This window comes from Stomoxys calcitrans, chromosome 5, assembly GCF_963082655.1.
Source record: "Stomoxys calcitrans chromosome 5, idStoCalc2.1, whole genome shotgun sequence".
In the NCBI taxonomy this organism is placed as follows: Eukaryota; Metazoa; Arthropoda; class Insecta; order Diptera; family Muscidae; genus Stomoxys; species Stomoxys calcitrans.
Window position 1 is genome coordinate 100914889 of NC_081556.1, and position 15213 is coordinate 100930101.

Consider the following 15213-nt stretch of genomic DNA (forward strand, 5'->3'; position numbering starts at 1 on the left):
TGTGAACAGCTACAAGCACAACTCCACCAAGACTACCTACTTTATCACATCTATAAACTTGGTATTGATCAGAGAAAAAGTTCACTATTACCTGATGTCAGGTTTCCGTAACAACGAATATCTCGAAGTCACTACCGAAAAACTTCAAATAGATACCCCTAAGTTTAGTATTCAGTCCTCTAACATTCTGGCAAAGTATGGACAAAGACTGACTTAATTTTTAGAAACAAAAGAGACAGAAGGAAAAACCACAGGTCTTACAGCGTTAGTTCTCTCCCAGGACACGATGCACTGCACAACATTAAATCAAATATTTTAGAAGGCACAATTATTTTAAAAGATGAAATATCACGCGGTGTGGGGCAATAAATGATGTCATTGTCATTGACATCAATCCTTGATCTAATGTAGGCAGCAATGTCCTCTGCAGATGTTCCAGAAGGCAGTCTGGTTATAAAAACACTTTTCCTCGGAGCCACTACGACTGGTCCACCAATATTGGTAGGAAAAATAGACTCGTTTACAGGACGAACCCTTGCGTCCGACATAGTGGCACTGACAGTTATCGGAGGCATCGAATGTGCAACGACGGGAATAAAAAGTACAACATTTTGAGAGTAATCACAATTGGAGTAATCACATTAGGACGCGTGGAGTTGTTACCCGACAATAATTGCGAGGAAAGCGCCGAAGATGGTTGTCCGAAACTAAAATCTATATGCCACTACGTGGCGGAGCCACAAGTGAAGATTTTAACGTAATTAGATTATCACTCATAGCAATGGACGAGGATTTCTTTTCCGTTTCGGAGAACCATCTGTAAACTCAAATCTCTCAAACATCTTCTCAAAATGCTTCAGTCTAGTTAAAACTGCTTTAAATCCTTCCACATGGCGGCTATTTCAACCTTAGATTCTTGGAACAGACAATAGAAATCGATTTCAAGGACTTGCAATTAACACATGACCAGTTCCTACCATTGAACACCGCTTATTTTACGTGGGCATGCTTCTCACACAACCAGCTAAAGTTATAAAGCGGTCGTTACTGAAAGTAGAATGCCAAACTTAATAAAAATTTGGAGTCAACACCCAGGGGGTCGTCCAACCGCAAAATTATGCCCCAAATCGATATGTACTCTGAACTTGACAATATTGGACTCAAACGGAAGGTATTTGGGAGTAAAATATGAAAATTATCAACCAAATGGACATATATATGCCAACCGGAGCTCCAACCAAAGATATTTGAACGAAATTTTTACTAAAACTTTGGTTCTATAACCACGGGGCAAATTATACCCCAAACACCGAACGGGACAATATGGGTCTCAAACGATATGCATTTAAGAGTAAAATACGAAACTAATATAAAAATTTGGGGTCTTTCAGGAATGAAATGAAATGTATTTGGAAGTAAAATATGAAACTTATATAAAAATTTGGGGTCTTGTCCCAGGGACATAGAGGCCCATTGGAACAATGTGGGACTCAAAGGAAAGGCATTTGAAAGCAAAATACGAAACACATAAAAATTTGTGTTTCGTATGCCACAAATGGACATGAATACCGAACGAGACAACATGGGACTCAAACGAAAGTTATTTGAGAGTAGAATATGAAAATTATATAAAAATGTGGGTCAATCCCGGGAAATCGATTCATCCCAAAAATTATATCCTAAATGGGCAAGCAAACCAAACAAGACAATATGGGATTCTAATAAAAGTTATTTGAGAGTTAAATGCGAACATAAATAATTTTAAATCTGGACCATATCAAAAGGGCCGACAGCACCTGGCCAGCTAGTATATGTAGCATAAATGTTGGAAACAAAGAAAGAAATTCTCATGCAACATTTCATCAATTTGGGTAAGAACTGCACGCTGTAAGTTCATATATCGATAGAAAGACTACACATTCCAGTTATTTCTAAGTTAACCCAGGTGTCACTATATGTGAAATATGGCCCCTCTTTAAACCCTTTAAGGTTTATATCAATATGCCGAAATCTTTGTAGATGTATGTGTAGAAGTAAAACTACTTCATAAAGAATGAGCTAGGCTGGCCCTTTTCTTTGACCTTACTACTGTAATCTTTAGTATATCGATAGGTTGAATATAAGAATATATTGACACTTGCACTTCAGCAAGGCATTGATAAGCCCGTTAGAGTTCCAAAAGGTGTTGCTTCTACAAATGTCACTATACAAAACACAAATGATTCTTTAAAGTATTTCAGTATCAAATTTAAGTCAAGGCAAGTTTGTATTGGAGCATAGACAACAATGCAGATATGTGGCAGTGAAATTGTGTGAAGTGGTGCATGCCATCAAGGTCTGTTTGTCTATCTGTACATGCGTTCGATTGTCCGTCCAACTGTCCATCACTCATCCATCAAAAATTATTTTTTCCTGGGTGCTTCAGAGCAGAAGTAGCCCTCCCCCCCCGCCTTCATGCCGCCTAGGGAGATGATTATCAGAATGTAAACTAAAAACAAATATTTTTGCCTGAGGTATTGGAAAAAAAAGGTAAATTGTTTACATTTGATTACAATCATAGTTGTTGTTGCTGTAGTTGCTGCATTTAGTTGCAATTGGGTTTTTGTTTTTTTCTGTCGCTACTTTAGTTGCGTTGCACTTGCTCTAGTATTATAGCTCTTATGGGATGTTTTAATAATAATTTATAATAATATTTCCAGAAGAAAACAAAATAATATGTACTGAAATGTCTACAAATATAGTAGTAGTAATAACAATAACAACAACAAAGGCATGGAACACTTACCCGAGATTTAACACTGTTTTGAGAAGCTTGCACAACGTCTGGTCAGTGTGATCAGTTCTTGATCAGACCTTGCCAGTGACGGTCAGTGGCATAAATGTTGACAAACGGCTGATCTTCTGAAATTCAAACAAAAAAAAAAAAAAAGAAAAATAAAATCCAAAAAAAAACTCTAATATTTAGTGAAGTGTAGTTGAATGAGGATCAATGAAAATACTGTGATAGCTTTAAAAGACAATCAGCAATAGTAGAGTTTAATAATAGAATTAAAAAAGAAAGATGGTTAAAAATAGGCGTTATGAAGACAAAGAAGGTAAATAACCACCTTGTCGTGATTTTAATAAATGGTCCGCGCAAAAATAAATATTTGAAATTGGTTCAGTTTAAAATGAGTGGCTAAACAAAATACGAAAATTTTGTACGTTAAAAGCCTTTGAGTTAAATAATTTATAAAAATGCAGAAAAATGGTTTAACAGCTTTTGGATTATGAAAAAAAAAAAATATTTTTAATATAAAAAAAGTTGAATTTGTGACACTTAGAAAACTTAAAAAAAAAATATATGGCATGATACTAAAGATGTCTTCAAGTGAATTCATAAGCATTTGACAATAAAGCCAAGATTTTGATGAACAAAGAACAAGTAAAGACCATATTAGGTATCCCTACACCATATTGGGTATCCAGGCTAAGTCGCAGAAATTAAAATTTCGACCAAAATTCGTGCATATGGTGGGAGTCATAGTGGATATCGCTGTGCAAATTCTGAAGTTACATAGAGGGTGATTTTTTCAAGAAGGCATAAATGCAAAAAAATTCATGAAATCTTTATTTGAATCGATGGTACGGTCCATATAATTTAATGTTTAAAGATTATTTCATGCAAATGTTAACCGTGACTCAAATGATCCATCATTAAATGGTCCTCTTTCCAACAATATGGCCGATATCTCTCGAATAAATGCTTCAGTGTTGTCTTCCAATGCGTCAATTAAAGCCGACTAGTCTGTATAGACATGAGCTTTAACATAGCTCCACAAAAAAATAGTCTAAAGGCACAATCTAGGCGGCCAATTGACCGATGCCGAACGTGAATTAAAAATGTTCACGGAAATCGCCTCTCAAAAAGTCCATTTTTACGTCTGATGTGCGGCATTGGCGCCGTCTTGTTGGAACCATATGTCATGAAAGTCAAGCTCTTGTATTTTGGGCAAAAAAAAGTTGGATATCATCTCACGATGTTCTAATACTTCTAAGAGGTAAGGATTCGAACGAGCTATGCAGAAGGGCCGAAAGTGTCTTGCATGACTGGGCTAGACCCAGAGGTCTCAATGTTACCCCGAGAAGACTGAAATATGCCTGTTCACGAGAAAGACGAAGGTGGGTCAATTTAACGCACCACGTTTCCTCAGTAAGACGATTTCGATATCTGACAAGGTCAAATACTTAGGTGTGATCTTGGACAGGAAACTGAATTGGAAGTGTCACATTCAAAAGCGTACTGAGAAGGCTCACAGATATTGGGCACTATGTAGACGGGGTCGAAATGGGGCCTGAATCCTAGGATAGTCCACTGGCTCTACAGGAGCGTGATTAGACCTATACTTTCTTACGCCTCAGTAGTTTGGTGGACTGCTATGGAGAAAAAGTGCAACAAAAGGACCATACAACAGCTTCAGAGAACATGTTGTCTTGGCATAGGCGTAGCGATGAGGACCCAGCCCACTAGGGCACTGGAGACTATTCTAGATATCCGACCCATTGACATACGGATTAAGGTGTGAGGCAGCCCCTACGGCTATGAGACTTAAGGCAATGGGAGAATGGATTGAGGATGGGAGCAGCTCACACCATCGCAATATAATCGAGGCGACGATAGGAAACCTGGAAGGAAGTGGAAAGGTTTCCGATCGGATACCTGAGATGAACCTTGAAGTCGAGTTCGAGGCATTGCTGCCATCGGCACAGTCTTGGATTGACGAAACCCTAGTATTGCCCTCTGGAAGATCATGTTACACATAAGGATCAAAGCTAGAGAACAAAGTGGGCCTGGGGGTTTACATTAAAAACCCTGGGACTGACATCTGTTTTAGACTGCCTGACCATAATACGGTCCTGCAGGCGGAGATGCGGGCGATCATGGAATGCGTGAAGTGGTGTGGTGCTAACGGGAGGACGTCGAGTGTGAACATGTGTATCGACAGTAAAATTGCCATAAGGGCAATAACAACCAGGAGGGTAAGGTCACCAACAGTCTTGCAGTGTAAGAAGGAGATTAACGCCATCTTTGAGGATGGCAAAATCCGCATCGTTTGGGTGCCGGGCCATAACGGAGTAAGGGAAAATGAAAGGGCAGACGATTTGGCAGTGAAGGCCAGAGGACTGTCGTCAATAAACTTGGTTAACCCGAAGCTTTTCGGGTCGACGCAGTCCGAGTTAAGGGAGTGGGCGGCAAATGCGCATGCAACATTGTGAAACAGCGAAACGGTCGGTAGTACGGCGAAAATCCTATGGGGAGATCCAGATCGTGAGAAGACAAGGCTATTACTGAAAGGAAGCAAGAAGGAGGTCAGTATAGCTATTGGTATCATAACGGGACATATAGGACTACGAGCTCACTTATGTAAAATCGGTGCGGCAAGTGATAGCATGTGTAGGTCATGCGGGGTAGATGATGAGACGTTGGAGCATTTCCTTTGTCATTGCCCGACTTTCGCGTCCAAAAGATACCGGTACTTAGGTGGAGACACAATATCAGACATGAACCAACTCAGGGGAGTGGCATTGAAAACAATTAAGGATTTTGTAAGTAGCACGGAATTTCTAATGAAAAAATTTCATTTTAGAGGTTACTTTATAGTTTTTAGAGCGCACAACAAGCCGATTACTGGCTTAGGTGAATGTCCATAGTGGCAGGAGCGGATTAATAACTGCACCATCTTTTCAGCCTAACCTAAACATCTCACGATAGCGCTTACCATTTACAGTTACGTTACGATTCGCATCATCTATGAAGAAGTACGGTCCAATGATACCACCAGCCCATAAACCCCGCACCAAACTGTGAAACAAAACACGATTCGTGCGCGAGCTGTATAAACCAGTGTTGCCCAGAAGATAATAGCTTAAAAAAGCACTCTTTACCTAGTGCAGTGGTCTAGTGAAAGGCTCTTCAAAAGTCTACCTACTGCTTAGTACTCAGCCCGATTCAAATGATGGCTTGATTGTGTATCACAGCCGCACTGAGGACATCTATTGCTTATGGACATTGTGGCTGGACAATTGCAGCGACAACTGCTTTGAAGCTAAGGGAGCTCTCGCTATGATCACTTGGCGGCTTCGCATATTTTGTTATCCTTGATATCAGTCGCAATGTTCCAGGCGGTGGGGATTACAACTTGGCGGAGCCGCTAATCTTTATAGAACCAATTGGAACTACATTATCCATGGTAATGGGCTTCTACACGGATGGTTCCAAACTAGACAACCAGATGGGTTGAAGTTTACATAACCACTCTATTGTGTATCAAGCGTAAATCCTTTCCATTAAAGATATGGTGGAATGGTTAAGATATAATGTCGTAGTGACGATTGGAATAAATATATTTTCAGACAATCAGGAAGCCATTAAATCTCAGGGAACATTTTTCTTAATTCAAGAGGCGCTCATGACTGTCGCAGAGATGGCTGAATAGTTCAAGATTCATGTGTTCTGGGCGACAGACCAAAGAGCTATCACAGGGAATTGTAGAGCTAACGAGCTTGCACATCTGTGGTTATGTCTCTAGCGACATGTAAGCTAAGTCTTTAGGATCAAGCCCGAAGGGCAACGAATGATAGATGGTCACAATGGGGGGGTTGTGAACATTCCCAAATTATCTGGCCCAATTTTGACCTGAAGAGTTCTAGCTCTTTGCTGGCGCCGGCTAGAACGGACGTCTCAGTCATTGGTCGGAAAACATGCTGACTGACTGTTGCCAGTAACGTTTTCTGCAGAAGCTGTAAGGACGTCGCGGAAAAAAGTCTGTCAAACATCTGCTGTTTATGTGTACCGCACTGGCAATCAGAAGGAGTTCCACTTTAGGTTCTCATATCTTTGAGAACTTGGCTGACTTAGCGGATGTCAAGATTCGTCATTTATTGGGATTTTTAAAGTGATCTGGATGATTCAATGGTAGGAACTTGAAAGCATCTTCCTTCTCCTGTTTCTGTGGCATCGCAATGGACGAAAACGTCTACGTGATGTCGGACTGCCACTTAAACCTAACATAACCTAATCGTGTTCGTCGATTAGAGACTATATAGCTGCATTATTATGGGAAGGTGGTCTAAGATGGGGGGTTACAGTCGTTGGCCAAGTCATGAAGTTATGAGATCTAGGTTAACTTGGAAATTGCAAATTTTCCCCATTAACATTCCACTAAGAAACAGGGGCAAACTTCTCACATACTAATGAGTGTAATCCGATTCAAGCTTAAGCTCAATGATAAGGGGCCTCCTTTTTATAGGCCTCCGAGTCCTAACGGCGGGCCGCAGTGCGACACCTCTTTGGAGAGAAGTTTTACCTGGCATAGTACCTCATAAATGGAGGTATTAGGAGGGGAAAACCAGCACAGAATATTTTTTCTAATGTTCTCGCCAGGATTCGAACCCAAGCGTTGTTCCGCGTCATAAGCGGACATGATAACCTCTACGCTACAGTGGCCGTGATGTTATACGAACTCGATCTTGGTTGGGATGTCTGCATTTAAGGTGCAAAAAATGGAAATGGAATGGAAATGCCGTCCATGGAAGCTGATCATATGACGATTAGGTAAAATATAGACTGTGCCGGATATATCACTTCACCTTTGGGAACTCCCAGTTTCACACTAGGGGGCTTGGGATTTTCAACCTAAAATTTCACATACCACTGACTGGTGACCCCACAAACAATCCACCAATCAATGTTTCAGGCCTGACTGGAAATTATCCAAAGCCTTCAATACGTCCAGAGATACCAAGAGTCATTTGACGCGGCTTGACCAGTGCTAATATCTACATTGATGGTGAGCAAAGTTGATGTTCAGCATATGGTGTTTTTTAAATGAGACTCAGTAGGTGTAGTGAATTAAGTGTCTTGGCTACTAGTGAGGGAAGATCTGTATGATTCTTCCATGCTGTTTATTTTCCAGGCTTTAGTAGAGGGTTTAATAGGACTAAGGGAGAGACAGGTTCAGGACGATGTTCATGTATTTCACTCCCCGTAATTTTAAATTCTCTAGCATCAGTGAAGAGATTCCATTGAGGCATTTGTAACTAATGTTAGGTAGACAGACACAAGCCCTTGGTGGAAATCGAATTCTCTACCTCCGCATTGGTAAACGGACTCAATACCAACTTAGCTTTAGTAATACTTTCTTTTCATGGAACTCTCTCAATATGTCCTTGGTTTCCTTCTGTCCTTTTTATATATAACAAGTAAAAGCATACTGAGTTAGGCAGTACCGAATATTGGGAACCTACCATCATGGATTCTGCTAGAAATTTATATAAAAAAAATTTAGTTGAAGGACATAATTTTATTCAACATACCAAACTTCTGTCAAACTAGCAGAAATTTAGGCTTTTGGGAACCGAACAATGATGATCTAGAGACCGGTTTATATGAGAGCTATAACAGGTTATGGACCGATTTAAAACCTACTTGGCACAGTAATTGGAAATCATAATGGAACACTGCGTGTAAAATTTCAGCCAAATCCGACGAAAATTGCGCCTTGTAAGGGCTCAAGAAGTCAAATCGGGAGATCGGTTTATGTGGGAGCTATATCAGGTTATGGACCGATTCGGACCGATTCGGTCCTTGGCACAGTTGTTGAAAGTCATAACGGAACACTACTTGCAAAATTTCAACCGAATCGGATGAAAATTACGGCTCACAGGGGCTCAAGAATTAAAAGCGGGAGATCGGTTTATCTGGGAGCTATATCTAAATCTGAACCTATATGGCCCATTTGCAATCCCCAACGAGCTACATCAATATTTAAGCATTTGTGCAAAATTCCATCGGCTAGCTTTACGCGTTCGACCGCTATTGTGATTTCGACAGACGGACGGACATGCCCAGATCGACTAAAAACATCGAGACGATCAACAATATATATGCTTCATGGGGTCTAAGATGAATATTTCGAGGTGATACAAACGGTATGACTAGATTACTATACCCCTATCCTATGGTGGTGAGTATAAAAATCAAAAATCTTTTATAGACTTTTTTTTAATAGATGGTGAAGAAGAGTCCCGTGGTGGAAAATGGGTTCTTAATTTTTTATATCTGAAGGGGGGGCGGACCCTCCCCCTTACCCTAATATCCAAAAACGGACGATCTCGGAGATGGATGGCACTATTTTTGTTTTGTTTTTTTTTTGTTTGCGCTCTTATATTAATTTAAAAACAAAAATTTGGTATCCAAATTTGGAGTGTGGTGTCTAGGGGACCGCCCAGACTTCAAGCCCGCCAGATGGATATATAAATCAATCATGACAGTATGGGACTCACATGAAAGGTATTAGAGACTAGAAAAACGAATCAGACATGCAAATATGGGATCATGGGTTTTGTGGGACGCCCCACCACAACTCCCAAATCGGACTTGTTAAGCGATCATGGCAATGTGAGGCTCAAACAAATGGCCTTTTGATGTAGAGCACGAAATTAATATCCACTTACGAGAATAAGTATCTGCGGGTCCGTCCCAACCCCAAAACAGCCCTAAACCGCTCAAATTAAAGGTATGTTGGAGTAGATCGCGAATTTGATATCCACTCTCAAAAAAAACTGTCAAATAAAAACTATTAGAGAGTGAAAGAAGACATGGCGGAGCGGGCCCGGTTCAACTGGTATTTGTTACATACAGTGGATCATTTATAACATTAATAGCTTAGCAATTTACCCTAAAAGATTTTTTAAATATTTGAAAGAATCGATCTAAACAAATAAAAGAGTGTAGAACTACAGCTTATGCTCTGAATATTCTCTCACGTTAAAACTATAAAAATTAATAAAAATTCTCCATTTCATTCATGTCATTTCTTGCAGGCTCCATTTTTGGTGTAAGGCATTTGCAATGCTTTTTGCTGTTCTGTGGTCTCTCGGTGTCATATGCTCTACGGGTCAATCTCTCAGTGGCCATAGTGGCCATGACTGATAAGGCAGCTACCAATCCAAACTTTGATGTAAGCTTAATTTTAGATATTTTGTACCTAATCGAAATCTTAAATGAATTTCACTTCTCTTACAGGAATTCGATTGGACGGAGAAAACAAAATCTCTGGTGCTTAGCAGTTTCTTCTGGGGCTATGTGGTCACCCAAGTGCCGGCTGGCCACCTGGCTCATAAATTCGGTGGCAAGCTAATGTTGCTCATGGGAAACTTTGTGTGCTCTCTGTTGACAGTGCTGACACCAATTTGTGCTCGCCTAGGTGATTGGCAGCTGGTCTGTGCTCTGCGTGTCATAATGGGTCTGAGTCAAGGATTCCTTTTCCCCTCAACACATACCATACTCTCGAAATGGGCTCCAGTGGAGGAGCGTGGTACCTTGGGCACTTACAGCTATTCAGGGGCCCAATTCGGTACGGTGGTTATGTTGGCCACCAGTGGTATAATGGCTTCCTCCAGCATGGGCTGGCCCAGTATCTTCTATATATCGGGTGGTGTGGGTCTGGTATGGTCTGTGGCCTTTTTCATATGGGGAGCCAGTTCGCCAAGTGAATGCCGCCTTATTTCGGCCGAAGAGAAAAAACTCATTGAGACCTCTATAGGATCGGATAGTGCCAATGAACACTCGAGCACACCCACCAAAACACCTTGGCTGAAATTCTTCACTTCGGTGCCCTTCCTGGTGTTGGCCTTAACCCATTGCACTCACAATTGGGGCTTCTGGACCTTGCTGACGGAGATTCCGTCGTACATGAAGAACATTCTGAACATGGATATCAAGAGTAATGCCCTGCTGTCAGCGCTACCCTATGCTGCCATGTTTTTGATGTGTTTCGTCTTTTCAACCATACAAGCTCAGCTGAGCAAACGCAAATGCATACCACTGTCGGTGAGCCGTAAACTGTTCAATTCCATTGGCCATTGGATTCCTATGATAACTCTGATATGCTTGGGTTATGTATCGGCGAATAATACAAATATGGCCATAGTTTTGTTAACCATTACAGTGGGCATCAATGGTGCCACCTATTTGGGCTTCCAGGTTAATCACATAGATTTATCACCCAATTTTGCTGGCATCCTAATGGGCATCACAAATTGTGCGGCAAATATGATGGGTATTATAGCTCCATTGATTGTGGGCTTAATTGTGACAAATGAGGTAAGTGTGGAATGGAATGTTGAAAGTGATTACAAAAAAATTTTATGTTGAGACGATACTTGGTACTGTTGTTGGAAGTCATAACAGAACACCATTTGCAAAATTTCAGCCAAATCGGACAAAAATTGCGGCTTCCAGGGGCTCAAGAAGTCAAATCGAGAGGTCGGTTTATGTGAGAGCTATATCAGGTTATAAACTGATTTGGATCGTACTCGGCACAATTGTTGAACGTCGTAACAGGGAACTTTGTGCAAAATTAAAGCCAAATCGGAGAAAAATTGTGGCTTCCAGGGGCTCAAGAAGTCAAATCGGGAGATCGGTTTATGTGGGAGCTATGACCACATCGGAACGATATGGCCCATTTGCAATCCCCAACAACCTACATCAACAGTAATTATCTAGCTTGATTTTGACAAAGGGACGGACGGACGGACGCACTGTCCCAAATATAGGCAAAATTGGACAACAAATGCGCCTTTTATGGGCCCAAAACCATAAATCGAGAGATAGGTCTATATGGCAGCTATATACAGATCTGGACCGATCTGGGCCAAATTGCAGACAGATGTCGAAGAGCCTAACGCAACTCACTGTCCCAAATTTCGGCAAAATCGGACAATAAATGTGTCTTTTATGGGCTAAAGACCATAAATCAAGAGATTGGTCTATATGGCAGCTATATCCAAATCTGGACCTATCTGGGCCAAATTGAAGAAGGATGTCGAGTGGCCTTACATAACTCACAGTTCTAGATTTCAACAAAATCGGATTATAAATGTGGTTTTTATGCGCATAAGACCTTAAATCGGCGGATCGGTTTATATGGGGGCTATATCAAGATATAGTCCGATATACCCCAATATCTTCGAGCTTAATCTGCCTATGGACAAGAATAGAATCTGTGCTAAGTTTCAGCTCAATTTTTAAAGACTGTAGCGTGATTTCAACAGACAAACAGTCAGACCAATAGACGGACGGCCATGACTAGATAGCACTGTTTGTTCAAAGTCATAACAAAACACGTCATGCTAAATTTCATCCAAATCGGATAGGAATTGCGCCCTCTAGAGGCTCAAGAAATCTAATCGTGAGATCGGTTTGTATGGCGGCTATATCAGGTTATAGACAGATTGGGACCATATTTGGCACAGTTGCTGCAAGTCATACCAAAACGACATGTGCATGATTTTAACAAAATTGGATAAAAATTGCGCCCTCTAGAGGCTCAAGAAGTCTAATCGGGATATAGGTTTATATGGCAGTCATATCAGCATATGAACACCATACTTGACACAGTTGTTGGAAGTTCTAACAAAACACTTCACGCCAAATTAGATGAGAATTTCAATTTGAGCCAAATTAGATGAGAATTGCACCCTCTGTAAGCTCTAGAAGTCAAGACCCAAGGTCGGTTAGGTTATAAACAGCTATATCAGGTTATAAACCGATTGAGACCATTCTTGGCGCAGTTGTTGAATGTGATACCAAAACACCACGTGCAAAATTCTACGTGGCGGCTAAATCAGGTTATGGACTGATTTAGACAATATTGGACACATTTGTTGGAAGTCATACCTCATCGTTATGTGCAAACTTTTAGCCAAATCGCATAAGAACTGCGCACTCTAGAAGCTCAAGAAGTCAAGACACAAGATCGGTTTATATGGCAGCTATAAAAAAACATGAATCGATATAGCTCATTTACAATCCCAACAAACTTACACTAATAGAAAGTAATCGTTCAAATTTTCAAGCGCATAGCTTTGTTCCTTTTGGAGGTTAGCGAGTTAGCATGCTTTCGTATACAACCATCCTATGGTAGAGAATATAATTAAAAATCCTATGAAAAGTTTAGGAAAAATGTGGTGTCGCAATTGAGCAGGCTATAGTGATCGTGTATTTCGACCTTTCCAAGGACCTCTTGGGACTGCCTTACCAATCAGAGATTATATACTGGCAAAGCAGTCCGATGAGACCATTTGAAAGGCCAAAATGACATACGTTGTAGCCTGCCCAATGCATTTTGCGACACCACTTTTTGCCTAAACTTTTTAAAGGATTTTTATTTTGACTTTACTATTCTATTTTGAATAGACACCAACTCATTGGTCTAAGCTGGACACAATTCCAATAACAAAATGATTAAACCTTAACAAAAATATTAAAATTCCCAGATTCTTCGAAAAAAGTTAAAATGTTATGATATTCTTTACAAATTCTGTTACTTTTTCTTAAGAATATTGTAAACCCTTTTTTTGTTCTCTTTTTTTCTATCAATTTACAGAAAGATCCCGATCAATGGCGTATTATTTTCTTCATAGCAGCCGGCTTCTATTTCGTTGGCAACTTGCTCTTTGTAGTCTTTGGCAAAACGGAAGTGCAACCTTGGAATGATGCTCAACCCTTGCATTCGACGGCAAAGCGTAACTCCACATTCGTGGAGTCTCAACATTAGTGTGCTACTTCAAATTTCTCATGATTCCTGTTAGTTGGTAGACATTTCTTACACCTAAGAGAAAGAGACCTCAACATCAAATTCCACATTTTCCAAGGAACTGCAATTTTATGACAGTTTTACAGGGATTTTTAATCAGGTCTTCAGTGATTCGTTTTTATGTGCCTTGTTGACTTATATTGACAACCGTATGTATGTTTACATGTAATTTTGTTGTTTGTAATAGCAAAAGAAACAAATTAGCTTAAATAAATATTTCAATATGAAATATTTTCGATATACGTTATGTATTGTATTTAAATACGACTAGTCTAAGTTTAGTTTTAATGTGAGTATTTAAGAATAATAAAACATAAAAGAGACTAGAAAAATTACAAAAGAAAATATAAATAAATATTGAAAATAGACTTTATTTTTTTAAACGATTTAAAGCTGTTAGAAAGGAGTTCAACACAATATTAAGAAAAATCCGTTTTAAAGTTTTCAAAGTAAAAGATCAATTTTTGAAGGATTTTCGATGAAATGTTGAATTTTTTGATGGAGTCACGAAGTAAGGCCCGTTTCCCTCTAGGACGCATAGTTTAGGAGATACAGCCATTTTAAAGTTTTCAAAGTGAAAATTCGATCTTTGATGGGTTTTCAATGAAATTTTTAATTTTTTGATGGAGTCACGAATTAAGGCCCGTTTCCCTCTAGGACGCATAGTTTAGGAGATACAGCCATTGATTTTCTATGAAATTTTGAATTTTTTTTATGGAGTCACAAATTAAGGCCCGTTTCCCCCTAGGACGCATAGTTTAGGAGATACAGCCATTTTAAAGTTTTCAAAGTGAAAACTCGACTTTTGATGGATTTTCTATGAAATTTCGAATGGATTTTTGATAAAATTTGCAAGGAGTCACGAAATAAGGCCCGTTTCCCTCTAGGACGCATAGTTTAGGAGATACAGCCATTTTAAAGTTTTCAAAGTGAAAATTCGATTTTTAATGGATTTTTGATAAAATTTTCATGGAGTCACGAATTAAGGCCCGTTTCCCTCTAGGACGCATAGTTTAGGAGATACAGCCATTTTAAAGTTTTCAAAGTGAAAATTCGACTTTTGATGGATTTTCTATGAAATTTTGAATTTTTTGATGGAGTCACATATTAAGGCCCGTTTCCCTCTAGGACGCATAGTTTAGGAGATACAGTCATTTTAAAGTTTTCAAAGTGAAAATTCAATTTTTAATGGATTTCTCATAAAATTTTGAATTTTTTGATGGAGTCATGAATTAAGGCCCGTTTCCCTCTAGGACGCATAGTTTAGGAGATACAGCCATTTTAAAGTTTTCAAAGTGAAAATTCGATTTTTAATGGATTTTCTATGAAATTTTGAATTTTTTGATGGAGTCATGAATTAAGGCCCGTTTCCCTCTAGGACGCATAGTTTAGGAGATACAGCCATTTTAAAGATTTTAAAGTGAACATTCGATTTTTAATGGATTTTTGATAAAATTTTGAATTTTTTGATGGGGTCACGAATTAAGGCCCGTTTCCCTCTAGGACGCATAGTTTAGGAGATACAGCCATTTTAAAGTTTTCAAAGTGAAAATTCGATTTTTAATGGATTTTT

At 39.5% G+C, this 15213-nt stretch overlaps 1 protein-coding gene across 2 annotated transcripts in view; it reads left to right on the plus strand.

Annotated features, from left to right (window-relative positions):
- Positions 1–14008, plus strand: part of LOC106091529 (putative inorganic phosphate cotransporter) — a 48169-nt gene extending 34161 nt beyond the window's left edge. The window contains exons 1-4 of one of the 2 annotated variants that reach the window (XM_013258071.2): positions 2825–3095; positions 9865–10001; positions 10067–11146; positions 13431–14008. In XM_013258071.2, the coding sequence (XP_013113525.1) occupies positions 3062–3095; positions 9865–10001; positions 10067–11146; positions 13431–13601 (1422 nt within the window). In that variant the 5' untranslated portion in view covers positions 2825–3061 and the 3' untranslated portion in view covers positions 13602–14008. Of the gene's footprint in view, positions 1–2824; positions 3096–9864; positions 10002–10066; positions 11147–13430 lie in introns of those variants that run through there. The other variant, XM_013258070.2, reaches the window with a different exon arrangement.
- The last annotated feature ends 1205 nt before the right edge of the window (positions 14009–15213 follow it).